The 18,493-nt window shown below is 40.8% G+C and overlaps 1 protein-coding gene across 1 annotated transcript in view; it reads left to right on the top strand.

The window, feature by feature from the left end:
- The window catches only part of FAM189A2 (family with sequence similarity 189 member A2), a 76,642-nt gene that overhangs the window by 46,182 nt on the left and 11,967 nt on the right, over positions 1-18,493 (top strand). The window contains exons 3-6 of the mRNA XM_036738239.1: positions 7,333-7,443; positions 10,633-10,761; positions 12,958-13,065; positions 13,187-13,320. Coding sequence (XP_036594134.1) covers positions 7,333-7,443; positions 10,633-10,761; positions 12,958-13,065; positions 13,187-13,320 — 482 coding nt within the window. The remainder of the gene's footprint in view (positions 1-7,332; positions 7,444-10,632; positions 10,762-12,957; positions 13,066-13,186; positions 13,321-18,493) is intronic.

The raw sequence follows: 18,493 nt of genomic DNA, 5'->3' as shown, positions 1-18,493 counted from the left end.
AGGAGCAGTGTATTCAAGGGCACCTGCTGTCTGTTTACCCTACATTCATGCACTTGTCAAAGGTTCCAGCTCCCTTTGTTTACCTCTGTGTAAAACTGCATAGCTTCTGACAACTGTAGGCCACCTGGAATCACTTTATGTAGTCTAGATAAAGCTGATTTCTAGGGTGCAGTTATGGAGCAAAGACATCTCCTTGTCCGTCTGTCTGTCTTTATGTCTATCTCTACCCTGCCCCCCCCCCCCCCCCAAGCCCAGACCTTGGGAGTTCTGCTAGTCATTTACATGTTTCCATTAAACTCTGTAGTAGGTTGAAGGTGAGTGTGGCTCTCTTTGTTCCTTGAAGCCCTAGACCCAACTGACACACACACAGTTTTGCATGTAAGACAGATTGTGACTTGATCAAGGTCTAGCCTAGCAAAGTTCAGAAATAATAGCAAATAGCTAACATTTATGTAGTGCTTTCTCTGTCCCAGGCACTGTTCTAAGAAAGGCTTGTCACTATTTAAACTACTGGCCACCAGATGATAAATTTTTATTTCTTTATTTTGCCACAGCAACTCATGAAGTATCTAGTAAGTTTATGGAGTCGTTGCAATTAATTTTGGTGGAAGAAATGCCATTACTCATGAAATCCCAGAGCATTTGATGTATTGACAATAGAAAGTGGCCTTAAACACAGGAGATTTACTTTAGAGATGAGAATTTTCTAGAATAGTCTGTGCAGTAAAACTAAGAATTTTCTAGAAAAGTGTGTGCAATAAAACGCCGACCTGGGTTACTAAAATTAGTTGTAGAAATACTTGGAGACATTTAAAAGCAGCATAGACATCCTTTAGTTTGAAATGGGTCGGAACGAGAAATACATTCCAGCTAAACAGTTCTACTTGTCATATAGTCAGGCTTTGGTTCCAGTCTTGGTCAAGTATGTTTTGCAATTCCAATCTGGATGAGGGCTTGAAAATTAATCTATTGCAGCACCTAGTGAGGTCTACAGTACCTCTGTTTGGCATTAAAACTGCTGACAATCTGGCTCCAACCTACTCTAGCAGCCTTATTGTATATTACCACCTTTGCACACACACAATAGTTCAATCAAATTAGTTTTCTTGCCATTTCTCACACATGACATCCCAATTAGGTAAGCCTAGGATTCTAGAAACAGGGAGGAGGAACATATTAGCACAGAGGTTCTGGGAACAGGTGAATGCTATTGTGAATTTATGCCAACCAGAGGCCTGGGCCATGGTCCCAGAAATTGTAGTAGAAACCAAGGCCCAGGTCTGGTGAGAGGGCCAGAGAATCATAAGTTTAAACAGATTTAGTAAACTTGGGAGTTGTCCAGATTACTTTGAGTAGATTTCTTGTACTCATTTTAAAATTAACTTTACCTTTGCATATCATTTCTGAATTTAATTGTATCCCTTCCAGAATAAGCCCTACAAAAGCACACGTGGATTCAGGCAGAGGAGAAAAAAAGTGACCTATTTGGCAATGTGAAATATCTCAGGGTACAGACATCACCGATTGGGGTGCTGGGTCAACCAGGGATCAGTAGAGGTTGTAACTCATTTGTACCTCTCATTTAGTGCAATTCTTATCCATGTTCTTCCATAAGTCCTTCATAAAAGTCCCTTCCTTTATTTATTTATTTACTTATTTTTTGCAGAGGGGAAGGCAGGGCAATTGGGGTTAAGTGACTTGCCCAAGGTCACCCAGCTAGTGAGTGTGTCAAGTGTCTGAGGCCAGATTTGAACTCAGATCCTCCTGACTCCAGGGCCAGTGCTCTACTCACTGTGCCACCTAGCTGCCCCTAAAATTCTCTTCCTTTAAGTAGGAGGCCTGTCTCTGGGTCTTTTCACATTTCGTGGTTATTAGTACATTATTTGTGCTGTTCATTTGCTGCTGCCAGCTTGTGCGACATGAGAAGTCTATCTTCTTTCCCAGTCATACATTTCTTTGATAGCTTTTACTCCATATCTTGTGTCCGTGTCATCTTTGAGATTACGTGGAAGCCAATTTGTGCTGAGCGTGCATCTTTTCATTACCCTTGGGCTTACTGGCTATTATGACTCTCTGATGATGGTTTTTTAGGATTCATGGTCATCACCAGGAGAAAATGGATGATAAAAAGGTGCTTTGACAAAGAAAAGCTTGGGGTGATTGAGAGTGCCACGCTAATTTCTGAAATGTGATCCAGCCCCCTCTTTTCCTCCTATTCTGTTCGGGGTCCAGCTAATTCTCCAGCTACAGTTCCATCTCTCAGAGATGTCATCTAATGGACTAACTTGATGGGGCTGTCCATCAATTGCACGTCATAATCAGAATGGTACACTTTCTTTGTTCATTGAGTTTTTCCTTTGTGGATTGCTAAGTCAGTCTCCGAGTGACTTTGGGTTTTTTAAGAAAAAAATTCATAGTGCCTAGCACAGAGTCTTGAACGCTTTTGTTGTTGTTCAGTAATTTCAGCCGTGTCTGTCTCTCTGTGATCTCATTTGGGTTTTTCTTGGCAAAGATACTAGAGTGGTCTGTGATTTCCTTCCCCAGTTCAATTTACAGATGAAGAACTGAGGTAAACAAAGTTAAGTGACTCGCCCAGGGTCACACAGGCTAGTATCTGAGGATATTAGCCTCAGGAGAAGCCCTTCCCGAATTATCGGGTATGCACAATACCATCAGCAAATGGGGAACCCCACCTCTTCCATTTGGGTCCAACATAAAGCAAGTAAATGTAAAATCCAGGAAACCTAAATTCAAATCCTGACTCTGCCCCTTAGTAGTTGTGTGATCTTCGGCAAGTTTGTTTATCTATAAAATGGATACAGTAACCTCACAAAGTTGCTGTAAGGATAAAATGATATAATGGATATAAAACACTTTATAAAACCCTAAATATTATATAAATTTCACCTATGGAAGCAGGGATATAATATCATCTTAAATATTGGAGAAATGTTATGGGCTTTAGAAAATTAAATTAAAATATTCAGGAAATAAGAAGAGAGAAGGAGAGAGGGGAAATAGGAGAGAGAGAGAGAGAGACAGAGAGAGAGAGAGAGAGAGAGAGAGAGAGAGAGAGAGAGAGAGAGAGAGAGTGCACAAACATACTTATTTAGTACTGACTATGTGGGCAGCATAGCACAGTAGATAGAACACTGGACCAGGAATCAGGAAGACTCATCTTCCTAAGTTTAAATCCAGCCTCAGATACTAGCCTGTGTGACCCTGGGCAAGTCACTTCACCTTGTTTGCCTCAGTTTCCTCATCTGTAAAATGAGCTGGAGAAGAAAATCACAAACTACTCCAGTATCTTTGCCAAGAAAACTCCAAATGGGGTCACAGAGAGTCAGACCTGGCTGTTAAAGTGTTTAAGACTCTGTGCTAGGCACTATGAATTTTTTCTAAAAAAACAAAACAAACCACCAAACCAAACCAAAACAAAACAAATCAGTCCCCTGCCTTCAAGAAACTTCTTTCCTAAGAGTGGAAGACCACACATATAGGAGGGATGCTTTGAACAAAGAAGCAGAGAAATAGTGAGAGGAGTCAGAGCCATCGATTGACATGACCTTTTCAGGAACAGCGGTATTGATCTGATAACTATTCACTGAGATGGAATTAGAAAAGGAGGTCAGAGGAGGGGAGAAATACTTTTATAGATTGCCTAAAATCACTGAAGTCATGGTCGTCTCTATTTGACCTAGTCTATAAAATAATTTGTTTTCTCCCCAAAACTTCCACCACAAGAATTCCCTGAATTGAGTATCAAGTTTTGTCTTTGTGATGACCACTGAACATAATGATGGATGAGTTTAAACCACTGAATTGTATGGTTTGATATATGGTTTGGGGATTGTTCTAAGGTCAGTATAGTGTAGCTTAGTTAGAGAGACAGAGATGGGGTAGGGGAAAGCAGGGTGGGGGGGAGAGATAGAGAAAGTAAGGGAGTGAGAGAAAGGGAGGGAAGGAGAGGAAGGGAGAAAGAAAGAAGGAGAGAGAGAGTGGGAGAGAAAGGGAGACTGGGAAAGGGAGAGAGGGAGGGAGTGGAGGGGAGTGAGGGAGGTAAGAAGAGAGAAGGAGAGAGGGGAAATAGGAGAGAGAGAGAGAGAGAGCACAAAATATGCATACGCATTATTATTTAGGGTTATGCATATATAAAACTATGCAGTAGCACTGGGGGAGTAGGCGTTCTGTAAACTAAATATCCTGTGCCCTACAAGGTCTGGTGATGCTGGGTGATCCACAGGAAGAACAGAATTACTGTCCAGAGTTTCAATGGGCTGACACACATTGTACATTCATTGACCATCCTTTCCAACTCTTTTTTGGGAAGGAGGAGGGAAGGTGGGAGATGGAAGATAGAAGAGACAAGGAAGGAGTGGGGGCACTCTATATGGCCCCACCTAGCACGCAGTCCTACTTCATGGGGATTTTTTCCTTATATGAGGGCTTTGATCATTCAATCAATTCATTAAGTGCCTCAGAATTAGAGTTGCATAGTCTGGCACTGTGCTTGATGTTAGATTTACAAATACAAAAGTGAAATAATCTTTGGCTTTAGGAGCTTACATTCTATGCCATGTTCACAGATATGTAAATAATGAATATATACAAAATAAATTGATAAAAATAAGGAGGTAGCACCAACAGCTGGGGAAATCTGGAAAATCTTGAAGGAGGCAGCAGGTAAGCTGAGCCTTGAAGGGAATTAGAGGTTCCAAGAAGTGAAAAAAAAAGACAAAAAGCATTCTAAGCCTGAGAAACAGCTTGGGCAGAGGAGTGGGGGCAGGAGACAGAACTTTGTGGGAAGTGAACAGAGAGTAGGCCAATCTGGATGAAGTAGATTGAGTGTGTACGTATGTGCATGTGCATGTGTATAACTAGCCTGCACATAATTAGTTGGAGATAGATTGTGAAGGGCTTTCAATGATAGAGGAGTTTGTGTTTTATTGTAAAGCCATGAGGAACCACTGAAGCTCAAGCAAAGAATGACACAGTGACCTTAGAAATGCAAAACTTGTCAGCTCTGTGGAGGATAGAATGGAAGGAAGGAAATCAACATTTCTTAGGTGCTTTTCTTTGTGCCAGGTACTGTGCTAAATGCTTTATAAATATGATCTCATTGATCCTCAAAACAACTCTGGGAAGTTGGTACTATTATTATCCCCAGTTTACAGTGGAAGAAATTGAGACAGACAGAGGTTTCGTGACTTGCTCAGGGCGACACAGCTAGCAAGCGTCTAAGGTCAAACTTGAACTCAGATCTTCATGACTCCAGGCCTGGCCCCCCATCCACTGCACCACTAGCTGCCCACTGTACCACACAGCTTCCTGTAATTGGAGAAGGGAGAGACTTTAAACCCTAGCCCCTACATAAGATTTGCTTTTACTATAAAATGAATTGGTCTGATTATTATGATTAAGATTGCAGTTCACAAGTTCTTTTTTAAGAAAACATAGTTCTTGGTTTACAATGTCAGATATAGGCTGCTTGGTTGAGGCCAATCAATTTTTAATTATATAACTTTATATTTGTAAATATCTAGCTCTAGGGGAAACTGCAAGGGAAGTTGTTTTATTTAATCCCTGGTGCCTAAACTCTCTTGAGCAGGGACACTAATAAAGACTGTGTTCTTTATCGTAGTTTGCTTGTTGTATAACCATGATAAATACAAAGCCATTATGGCTCTAGGTATGTCCTGCCTGTCTCTGATTGCTCTTTCCCAAAACCTCAAAAATGTCTGTTATGTGAATAGGATTGCTTGTTTTACAAAGTTAATACCAGAGGAGAGAAAAGAATGGGAAGATAAAATTCCAGTCAAGCTTCTGAAGCACAGCTACTGCCTGTAACGTGTTATTCATCAATATCAGCATTGAAGAAGCAGTCTGGCTAAAACGTGTTTTCTTCCAATTGTCTTTCTGTTTGAGAACCCCAAAGACCTGTTTTGTTTAAGAGTCAGGAGTTTGGCAAATTTGAAACTTTACTATGGGGACTGCCTTTCAAGTTAACAGCTTTTAAGAGCAGGAGAATCAATAGAAAATCTTTCTCATGCACTCATTTATGGAAATTGATAAGGTAGTTTAAAAAATTAACTTCTGATTTTGTAAGTCAAGGATAAAAGTGATTAGGTTATTTGAAATCCTGTTTAAAGCATTAATGGAATAAACCATTCCTTAGGAGAGTTACAGATATCTGAAATGCAATGTGTGTGAGGAATTCCAAAACATCCATCAGTTTCAAAAAAAAAAAAAATACTGTCTTTCCATTGACTAGAGTGATGTATCAGATGCCAAAGAACCATCAGCAGAATGAAGGGACTAAAACTGCTGTGGGTTAAATGAGCAGACTTTTTTTTTCTACTTGATTTTCTTTCCAGTTCAGGTTAATTTCTTTTATGCCTGTGCCTCTGAGCTTGCTTTTTGCAATAAGTTTATATTAGGCATATCCTGACTGTCTCTTATTGCTGACTTTCAAAACCTCAAAAATGAACTTCACATTTCTTTTACAAAGCCTTGATCTTCCCACTCTGGTCACTGGTTTCCTCTCTTCTCCCTGTTCCTTTCATCAGAAATTCTTAACTTGGGGTCTAAAAACTTGTTTTTAAAAATATTTTGAGAACTGTTTCAATATAACTGGTTTCCTTGGTAATCCCATATATTTTACTTTTTGCATTTAAAAACATAATTCTGAGAAGAGGGTCTATAGGCTTCACTAGACTTCCAGAAGGATCCATGACACCCAAAATAGTTAAGAACTCCTGCTTTAGCTATTTATTACCTACCCCCAAACATCTTGGTCAAGTCAGAGACTTAAGGAAGATATAACCAGAATTGAAGGAGATAAAGGAAAAAAAACCTGTCTTTTCTTACCTCTCATATGTATTGGTAGTTTTTGGTGTACCTATCTTATCTTCCCTATTTGATTGTAAGCTCCTTGAAGGTAGGGACTTTCTCTTATTCTTCTGCATTCTCCCAGTGCCTAGACCAGAAGTAGGTATTTAATAAATATAAATATATGCATAGTATATGTTCATTATATAAATAGTTATTGAATCGAATTGAAGGAAATGTGAATTAATTAGAGGCAAGGAGGAATAGGGATGATAAAGACTTGAAGTCATTTGAGAGAAGGTGGGTTGAAAGAAGAGAGGTAACACTGATCACTAATTTGGATGGTATACATTTTTACAACTTTGTACAGTATCTAAAATACAGCTGTTTTTAAAAAAGATTATTCAAGACATTATCCTCCCATTTTTATAATCAACCCAAGCTGCCTCATTTAATTTTATCACCTTCCTTTAACAACTGTATGTCCATCTTTTATCATTTTAGGTGAACCTCTTTGTCTTACTGTCTGTAGTCTGCGTCCTGTTGAACCTTGCCGGATTTATCCTAGGCTGTCAGGGGGCCCAATTCGTGTCTAGTGTACCCAGGTGTGATCTGGTAAGCAGACCTTAAAATCCAGTGTACTTCTGAACTAAAGCTCTGTTTTAACAACCCAGCTAGCAGCTCCTGTGGGGGTGTAAGATCCCCCCACAGCCAGCACCCAGGAGGCTGCTGGCATGCTGGGAAAGTGCAGGTTCTTTTTATCTGCTTAAACAAAGAAAGCACGGTGAAGGGGTTGACCAGCTTACTTTAATCCAGCATTCAGTTAGCATACAGACAACATTCATTTAGCTCAGGGGATAAAACGCCAGCATTCAGTTAGTTCAGGGGGGCATACAGTCAAGCATCAAGAGACAGACCAAATACAGATTCACTCACTTCAGGGGAAAAAGCCAGGTTCAGAACATTCATTTAGTTCAGGGGAAAACAAAACCAGCACCCCGAACTTCAAAACAAAATACAAACAAATTACAAATATCAACAGACCGACCCAATACAATTCATAGTTACTAACATCTGGGCTGGCCCAGAGTCACTGTTGCTGCTGCTCCCACACCAACCGGAAAAGGAAAGAGAGCTCTTCAAGCTGTCCTCTCCCCTCTTATAGAGTTTTTGACATCATCAAGCGCCGCCTGAATGACCAGGGCCTATTGGTTCTTGAGTTGGCCCCTCCCCGTAGCATAGACTAGGTTAACACCCAATAGGGCATGGCTCTGGAGTTAACACCTCTCCTCAGCCAGCCCCCTGACTCATCACACAGGAAGTTCTCTTCTTGCTGGCATGGTGTCTGGGCTTCCTGCACCGGAAGAGAAGCCCCAGCACCCAGCGAGGCTCAATGAGGTAAGCTGAGTCACTCAAAGAAAACAAAGGCCATTCTGGCCACAAGCTCTCATGTCTGGCTTTCCTGATATGCAAAAGTATTGATCTTTGGCATTAGTCACAAAACCCCTGAAGTAAAACCTGAGGATGGCGAAGGAGGAAAAAAAAAATAGGTTGTTAGCTTATTGAACTCTGCCACTTTTCTTTTTTGAAACAGGGGAACCAGCCAGGCATAACTTCAATAGCATCAATACTAAAATGCATCATTGGTTTGTGAAGAGATAGATTAGACTGTCACAATCGATAACTGTCTCTTTCAATTGAGAGCAGGAAGTTGATATTGGCAAACAGTTATTTTTTAAAATAAGTTACTCATTTAAATATCTATTATTCTACCATGAGGTAAAAGGAAATAAGCCTTTAAAATATATAATAACACTTCTATCCAGAACTCAGAAATCCAATGACATCATTTATGGGAAAGATGGCTGAGGATCTAGCAGAAGGTAAAAAAGCTCTCTGGGCAGTCAAATAGAGATCAGGAAGGAAGTTATATACTAAAAACTCATGTTTTTTCCTCCTAGTAGAGTCCCTAAGGCTTCCCTCTCCTAGCTCTTCATCCCCTTGCTCCCCCAGTCACCAAAGTAGCTCTATAACTCTAGGCATATCATATCTCTGAACTTTGATTCTCTCAACTAGACAATGAGGGCATTGAACAAAATCTCTAATAATGCAAATATGTGGCACTTTTCAACTTATAAAGTGCTATCATATAGAGTATTCATTGTTACCTTAAAAATTTACTTATTTTTCAAAATATTTATTTTTAAAATTTTATTTTAATTTTTTTAAAAATATTTTACTTTTTTTTTTAAACAAAACTTTTTTCTCTCACTGTCACTTCTCCTTCCATTGGGAGAAAACCCCTTTAAATGAATCTGAATAGTCAAGTGAAACAAATTCTCACATGGGCCATGTCCAAAAAATGTTTCTTATTTTTAACCTGACACATTACTTCTATGACTCAATGTGGATAGAATGCTCTGGACTGTTTTGAGTTAAGACTTTGAAAGTTTTTTGTCTTTATGACATTATTGTGATGGTATAAAGTATTCTCTTGTCTCTGCTAATTCAGTTCTGAGTCATTTCATACCGATCTTCACAAGGTTTCTCTGGAAATTTTCATCATTCCTTATTGTATTCTATTACATTCACATGCTACAATTTATTCAGCCATTCCCTAATTGATGAGTACCATCCCCCTAGTTTCTATTTCTTTGCCACAACAAAAAGAGCTGCTCTAAATATTTTCAGTCTTCGTTTGTTGGGTCCACTTTTTCAGCAGCTGAGTAGAGAGAAAAACTTCACCTTTTCTGATCCTCACAAAAGCCTGTGAAGTAAGCAGCATAGCTATTAGTCACAGATAAGAAAATTGGCTCAGAGCTGATAGCAGATTTGTCCAAGGCCACGGAGCTAGTACGTGGCAAATGCAGGACTCAAAAACCCTGGTCTTGAGACTCCTTACCAAGGGCTCTTCCCAACACACCACACTGCCCAAATCCTATGGTTCCATAGCTTTAGTCTTCTGTTAGAAGAAAATATTGCCATCTCCAGGACCTCAAGGAAAAGAGCAAGATGGAGACAAGACTGAAAATTAGGAATCCAATAGCTAGGAAATATTCCTGAAGCCGCAGAGCTTCATGTCTATAACTTCAAACAATGAGAATTTAAGAAAGCTGCAGGATTCTTATTAAAGAAACTAATAGGTTATCACTATGGCAAAGAAGCAGGACAAGCATCTTCTGGAAGACATGCCAGGAGTGAAGATGGTGACTCAGAGACCTTCTCACAGGAGCATTGAAAATCCAGTCGAAGGCAACAAACATTTAACAAGCACTTACTACGTGCTAGGCACTCTACAAAGTTCTGGGGATAGAATACAAGCAAAGGAAAGATTTCTTGCTCTCATGGAGTTGAAAAAAGGGAAGAGGGTAACCATGTGAGACCACGGTGATGAAGTCCTTAGAGTAAGACACACAGCTAGGAAGAGAATGAAGAATAGCCAGCTTGGGTCCCTTCCCAAAAGGGAGGCCCCAGAAGAGACTCACCAGTGGGAGAAGATGGTTGGCACAATGGAGGGATATTCCAGGGTAAGAAGGCCTTAGGTGAGTGAGTAGAATATAAGTTTAAAGGCATAGAGAGTCTCATTTTTATGTCTGTAACCTCAGCAGCAAGTACAGTGCCTAGCACCTAGCAAGGTCTTAATAACTCTTGTTGATTACTTTGATCGGCTTGGGACACTGTTGATTGCATCATACAGAACAGGTTCTTCATGGCATAACCTGTATATTAATGTTAGATGTATGGGTACGGGGGAAATGGGATATCATTGTAAATTAAAACATTGTCTTACTTTTTGTCCCCAAGGTGGATCTCGGGGAAGGCAAGATTTGCTTCTGCTGTGAAGAATTTCAACCTACCAAATGTACAGACAAAGAAAACGTGTTGAAACTCTTCCCAGTCCAGCCATGTAGTGCTGTTCACCTTCTATTAAAGGTACCTGAAAATGGATGGCAACCCTGAGGTGGTCTTTTGCTTGACAATGCAAACTTTAACAGGCTACGTAAACATTTGTGACTATAATTATGGTGGTTGTTATATTTTTTAACTGAGCACCCTCCTCAAACAGTTAATTAGTTAGATGCAGAGATGAGGAGCTGCCCATCAGGGAATCAGGGATAGAAATAACGGAAAGAAAACTCCTCAGGCCAGAGATTATGGTATCCTCTTAAATTATATAGAGAATTGCTTCTTTTACATTGTTCATAGTGATCAAGCTGTGCAAGGCAGTTATAATGGACCCAGAATATTTGTGTGTCTATCTATGTGTAGAATGGTATTTTCATCTTTTGTTACACTGAGTGTAGGACATATTATAGCCCTTGAACTTGGGACTATTAAAGCAGGAAAGAGCTATTAGTAAAGTCAGCAGTCATGGTGCCCAGTCACAGTTTTATTCCACGGGATAACAATTTGTTTGCTAAAGGAAGGCTTCATGGATTGTTAAGAAATATCATTCCATGAAGGAAACATGAGAGAAATTCGAAAGTATTTGTTTTTAACAGGCAAACGTAATCTAGAATTGTCATGCTAGAATAGAGCATTTGGACCTGGAGACAGGAAGATCTGTGTTCAAATCCAGCCTCAGTCACTTACTAGCTGTGTGACCTTGGGCAAGTCACTTAACCTCTGTCTGCCTCAGTTTCTTCAACTGTGAAAGGAGATAATAAAAACACCTATCTCCCAGGGTTGCTGTGAAGAGTAAATAAGATAATATTTGTAAAGTGCTCTGCAAACCCTGAAGTTATATTTAAATGCTATGTATTATTATTGTAATAAGTTAAGAAGTCCTAAATTCAGACAATAGATGACTATAATTGACAGTAGAAGTGTAAAACAGCTTAATGAAATTGCCAAAAGCTATTCCCTGTGGAGTCAGGAAGACCTGAATTCAAATCTGGCCTCAGATACTTACTAGCTGTGTGACCTTGAGCAAGTCACTTAACCTCTGTTTGCCTTAATCCACTGGAGAAGGAAATGGCAAACCACTCTAGTATCTTTGCCAAGAAAACCCCATGGACAATATTGGCATGTTATCATCCACAGGGTCACAAAGAGTCAGATACAGCTGAACAATGGAACAACAACAGCTTCCCTGTGAAAGGACGTTAATAATAGCATCAAATGATGAACATATGATCATCTTTTTCCATCTCTACCTTAGGTAGTGGTTTTAATATAGCCAGCTATTGACAGCTTCTTCCTTTCCTCTTTCTTCTTCCACTCTCCTTCCTTGCCTTCCCTTTCCTTTCCTTCTTTTTTTCTTCCTTTTTTTCTCCTTTTGCACTTTTCCCTTCTTTCTGCTTTTCTGCCTTCCCTTCCCTTTTTCCTTTTCCTCTTCCCCTTCCTTTCCCCTTCTCTTTCCTTCCTTTTTCCTTTTCCCCTCATTCTCCTTTTCCTTAATTTTTTCCTCTTCTCCTTCAAATTATATTTATTTGTGTAAGGAAGGGCTCACTTGGAAGGATACTGGGAATTTTGTGAGGTGTTCTATTCTTTGGAATTCTGTAAAATTAAGAAATAGCCTTTTCTTGCTCTGGTTCCTGAGTCTCTGGAGGAAAACCCTAGCTTAGGAGTCAGCCTTATGGAAACAGAAATGTTTGGAGTTCCCTTTGCTACTATTTTAAGATGCTTGTGCAGAAGAGAACATATTTCCCCGCAGTCCTGCCTACTTGGTTGCCAGATGCTTCACTTTGGACATCCCATCCAGTGGCCAATGAGATAGAAGTAAGGGCTGCAAATCAAATAGGATGTTATCAGAGTGGAAGGTACAGAAGGAGCCTGGAGACTATGGTGACAGCAGCATTAGAAAAAAAAAATTGTCGCAATCCCATCAGCTGTTTTCCTGCCTGGAATTTCCCCTGGGACACTGACTTGATGTTTATAATAAGATAAAGAGCAGCCCTTAGGACTAGATCTTTCCTAGACCAGAAACTTTTGTGACAGCTATACAACCCCTGAATTCCTAACCCTTGCAAAAGAGCAGTTTCATTAAGATGAGGAAAAGAAATGCTGAAAGCAATAATTTGTTTTATATAAATTGTCTTTAAACGTGGTGTAGTTTCATGTGCTTCAAATACATTTAATTCCTGAACCACAACTTTCTAGTGGTTTCATTTCTATCTCGCCCTTCAGAAAGTCCTCTTTGCACTGTGTGCCCTGAATGCTCTGACCACGACGGTTTGCTTGGTGGCTGCTGCCCTTCGTTACCTACAGATATTTGCCACCCGGAGACCCTGCGTAGTAAGTGAATGCGAGGCGCCCTTGGCAGTTCAAACACAGGCTTCCTTGCATAATTCACTGGTATGTTTAGTGTTCCTCTGGTGCCGGAGGCTATTGGCTAATCTTGGTGTTGTTTGATTAGGACGAATCCCAGATTTCTACAGAAGAAATAGAAGGACATGGACGCATTCCAGACCTGGAAGATTTCGTACCACCTGTGCCACCTCCCTCATATTTTGCTACATTTTATTCCTGCACACCCCGTATGAATCGCAGGTACCTCTCTAAATTCCTTGCCATTTTATTTTTGGAATGTTATTGTCCCAGTCTAAAGAAGGGGAAAAATGTAATACGTGGTATAATGAATGAATAGCCAGGGAGTCAGGATGACCTTGCCTCTGATACATTCTGGCTGTGTGACCGTGGGCAACTCTCAAAGACCATAACGTGTAGTGCAGTTGGTAATGGACATTGGTAGAGGGCGTTTCCTCACTGGAAATTCCCCATACCAATTAAACCAGAAAACTAGACCAACCCCCCCCTGCCCCCACCTCTATGTTAAGTCCTAAGAGAGAGTTATAGGTATGGAGTTAGAATTAGCTTCCTTCCCCCTCTCCCACGCCCCTGCCTCACCCCAGCCAATAAATCAGAGGAAAGGTAACAACTGTACTCCCATTTTGACCTGAGGATATAATTATGCAACATCCCACTGTGTTCCAAGGGAAACCTGGCGCCATTTGAGAGAAGAGCTGTCATTTGTTGAGTAAGAGCTTGGTTACTCTGTGAGGACTCCTAATTAAGATGCCTGCAAACTCTGCTTTACCACCATCAGAAGCCACAAATGTATCTTCTTTGGTTCAGTTAGGCTACTAAGTTCCCAACCCTTAAAAAAAAGAAAAAGAAAAAGAAGCAATTTCTTAATTGCAGCTTCCAGACAGACATCCCTTAACCATGTACGTGCAGACATTGATGGCCTGGTGATGTTTACGACACAAATTGGGATGCTCTCGCAGAAAGCCCAGAAATTGCTGTTGGGTAGAACCAAAATCTGGCTTCGTATTCGTTCTCAGGCAAAGACAGACTTGGTTTCTGGGACACTTTTGACAGGACTTTTTTGAAAATTAACTGAACCACTCACTATGCCTGTATGAACTACTGTAGCTTATTTCATTTCTTAAAGAATTCCTTAATTTCACCTAGGTACATGTGGAGTTTTATGCTATTCAGCTGTGGAGGGCCGGTCTACAGGGTCTAATTGCATATTGTTTCAATCACTGGAACAGATATTGAAAATTGTTTTTGGCATTAATGTTCAATGGGGTGGGGGTGTCTCTAAACCTGACCTTCAGGCCTGGGGAATCTAGGGGATTTGCCTACTCCCGGAACCATGACTAGGGTGGGGCCACTGGGGCTTTGCATCAGAGTGGAAAATTTAGAACATATCATTTGCACCATCCAAAGGCACAATTTCACCCCCTGGCAACTCTACCTCACCTCCACCACTGCTATCTTCCCTTTTTATTCCCCACATAGCTGGTCATTTAATAGAGAACAAACCTCCTGGTGTCCCAGAGGAGCTCAGGCGAGCCTTCACCCTACCTAACTACTTTGCCTCAGGAGCAAAAATGGCTCGTTCCAGTTCTGCCTTTCCTCACTCTGAGTCATTGTTTTTGAGTCTGAAGTGTATTCTAAACTGGATATCCACTTCAGAGACTCCGTGTACTTCTTGTCCGTTCCACTCCTTATGGAAAGTTGGCATCCTGGTCCAACATCGATCTTATGCCCTCCAGCGGCGGGCTGTGTCTCTGTGTGTCTGGGGGAGAAGGGGAAGGAGGACTCACTTTAGCCCGTGGAACAAGCCAAAAATAAAACAGGAAACATCGTGTCAGAGACCAGCTGTTCAACAAGGAGAGGGCTTTATTAGCATGGTATTCTGACCAATGGTATGGTCTAGAGAAGACTTGATGTATCTGCTGCTCCAAGAATGGTAAAATGAGGGCTTTAATGGGCTTCACAGCACTATGGAAAATATATACATACAGTCTTCTGTATGTTTGGGATGCCCCAATTTTCTTCCTCCCTATCTCCTTTGCCTGTTGAATGTCCTTTTTTTCTGCTCCAGATTTGTAATTTTATCAGCATGGGGAACTCTCTGGCGTAGAAACTCCACCCAGGTTGAGGGGCAGTTTGGCAACTGTTGGTGACTTATTAGAGTTGCTGGGGGCACTTTGGGGAGGAGGAGAGGTCAAGTGACTTGGTCTGGGCTAGTCACATACCTATGATGTGTCAGAGGTGGGATTTGAGCTCAGGACTTCTTGAATACTTACTGTTGTTCAGTTGTTTCAGTCGTACCCGATTCTGTGACCCCATTTGGGGTTTTCTTGACAAAGACACTGGAGTGGTTTGCCATTTTCTTCTCTGACTCATTTTACAGATGAAGAAACTAAGGCAACCAGGGTTAAATGGCTTGCCTAGGCTCACACAGCTAATAAGGATCTAGCTAGGCTGGATTTGAACTCAGGTCTTCCTGACTCCAGGCACAGCACTCTATCTACTGTGCCACCAAGCTGCCCTCTTAAATACCTGCCCCATCATTTAAAGCCAATTCTTTTAGGAAACCTTTCCTTATTCACCTCAGTCCATCTAGGTAATTCCTCCTTTGGACCCTTTATGAAGCACTTTGCCTTACTTCCATCTCTCAGCTAAATTTATGCTGTTATATTATTTTGTACTGCAGTGAATATGTGAAAGCTGCCCCCAACCCACCCCCCATTTGATGGTAAATTCCATGAGAACAGGGACTATATCTTTTGATCTAAACTTTTCTCTCCCAGTTACTAGTGTGATGTTCTGCATACAGATACCGCTGCATATAGTAGGCATTAGTAAATTAAGAAGTATTTGCTGTTGAGGAGATAATAAAATTCCCTTTCTTCCTGTTTACTAAATTGTGAGTCCAATCTGTCACTATTAGACAATCATAAATAGCCCCTGGATCTCTCCAAAGCAAGAGGTTATGCCAGCATGCAGAAAAAAGTCACTGTGTTGTTTCATGATTTGTAGCTGTGCTCAGTAAGCATAGGGCTTTGGTGGCCCTATGTGAAGTGACATCTAGTTAGGGTTGGTTTGTTGTTGTTGTGTTTTTTTTAATGGTGCAGTGAGCACAGAAGGACAAAAGCAACAGGCAAATTTAATTTCCCTCTGTAGCAGAAAGGGAAAGTGACTCATTTGGGATTAGGATTCATGGCCAGCAGTGTGTTATTTAGACTTGACCCGACCCTTCTTCCTCCTCCTCTTTCTCCTTCCTTTCCTCTCTTACTTCTTGAATAGAGCTCTTGTCAGGCTTTGTTCCCTTTTGGAAGATCAGGTTGGGTTCTTGGGCTCTCCTCCTGAAACCTAAGACCACACTTGATCAGATGTGAAGTAGAGAAAGTAAAACCAAGCTTATCCTCAAGTGTTCCTATCATTCAAAACATTCATTGCAAGGGCATTTGAGAATAGGACACGGTTGTGAGGAAGGAATCACTGCCAGGTAGAAAACACATGCCAAGATCAAGATACCCGGAGAAGCACTGAGAAAAATGCACCTTCCTCCCTCCTCAGCAGAAGTAGGGAACTATGGGGCAAAATATTGCATATAATGTCAAATAAGGTTGATGTTTTGCTGGTGTTTTCCCTCTTTTTTAATCTTTAGTATAGGGGATAGCTAGTTGATAGGAGGGGGTAGGAATATATTTGGGATTGAAGGTGATATAAAAACAAGATGTATCAATGCAATTAAGATGAAGAAGAAGAAAAATGGAAAAAAATGCACAAAATGGACGTAGATACAGGGTGTCTGTCCCTTTTAGTGTAGCTTGAAGTTGTTAAAGCTTCTAACTGCATCGAGATTTTTGGGACACAGAGAACTTTGAGCCTACAAAGCATCCTTATATTATAACCTATGGAATTTTTCATCATCACATATACTCCTTAGCAAAGATGTTTCTAAATTGGCTAAAAGTGACATCATAAGAATCACCTTTATCAATGTTAAGCGTCTGTCACCCACCATCTCTGCACCTTGGTTTCTTCAGCTGTAAGATGAGGGCATTGAACTAGATGTCCCTTTCAGCTGTAGGTCTGTTTTACTAATTCCCAAAGATAATCTTGTTTCCTACTGAAAATTGTTGGCTACGTTGATTGCTCCCAGTTCTATCACACATAAAATTGCTATTTAGTAAACAAGCACTGCACTTAAAGTCAACAGAAATTCATTAAGTTCCTACTATGTGCATGGCATGAAGAGGAAAGTGGAACAGTCCCTGACCTCAAGGAACTTAAATTCAACTGGATTATCTGACAGAGAATAATGTTAGGTTAATATATTTACAACCTGTTAATATTAAACCTTTCACAAACAGGATTTTTTATTTGATGACTCAAGCCTTCTTTCAGTCAAAGTAGCATGGTTTATTTGTATCGCCAATAGAATTGGGCTAGATTCTAAGTGAATTTGCAACTTAAAGGGGGTCAGACTGACACTTTTATGCAAAAAAGAGACTGTGAGAAGATTTGGATAGTATTAAGGAGTGGTAAATAACTTGGGGGGCCCAGGGGTACCGAGTGAACAGAGTTAAGTGGTCTGGGCTAGGTCAGAGAGCCACAGTGAAAGGACTATTGAAAAGACTATTGAGTATCTAGGTGGGCTGGGCTGGGCCAGATGCCTTGGGCAAGAAGCCAGGAACTGGGTTGTATGGGAGAATTCTGGGTCCAGATCATCAGAGTCAGGAAGACTTATCTTCAGGGGCAGAGCCAACATGGTGGCTGGAAAGCAGGGACTTGCTTAAGCTCTTCTCCAGGTCCCTCCAAACACCTGTAAAAAATGGCTCTGAACAAATTCTAGAACTGCGGAATCCACGAAATAGCACAGGGAAGCAGAGCTCCAGCCCAGGACAGCCTGGATAGTCACCGGGAAGGGTCTATTGCAAGGAATGCTCATCTTCCTAAATTAAAATTTGGCCTCAGACACTTACTAGCTGTGTGACCCTGGACAAGTCATTTAACCCTGTTTGCTTTAGTTTTTCATCTATAAAATGAGCTGGAGAAGGAAATGTCAATCAACTCCAGTATCTGCCAAGAAAATGCCAAATGGTGTCATGAAGAGTCCAACACAATTGAAATGTCTGAACAATAGCCCAACAAACTATGTAGCACTGTGTTGTTGTGGAAAGAGTGCTGGGTTTTCATCCCAGCTCCAGGACTTGGTAGCTGTGTGACTACTGGTAATTAATTCATTTAGCTCCTTTTGAGCCACATTTTGTTCATGTATAAAATGAAGATAACAATGCTTGCATTTCTTACTTCACAGTGTGTTGGGAAGAAAGCCCTTTGTAAACCTTGAAGGACTATATGAACTAAAGTTATTATTATTCAGTAGCATGGCTAGTTCACAGTTGACCCAATCGAT

The sequence above is a fragment of the Trichosurus vulpecula genome, chromosome 9 (assembly GCF_011100635.1).
Source record: "Trichosurus vulpecula isolate mTriVul1 chromosome 9, mTriVul1.pri, whole genome shotgun sequence".
NCBI classification, from domain to species: domain Eukaryota; kingdom Metazoa; phylum Chordata; class Mammalia; order Diprotodontia; family Phalangeridae; genus Trichosurus; species Trichosurus vulpecula.
Note: the sequence above shows the minus strand (reverse complement) of the source record. Positions and strands in the feature narration are given on the sequence as shown.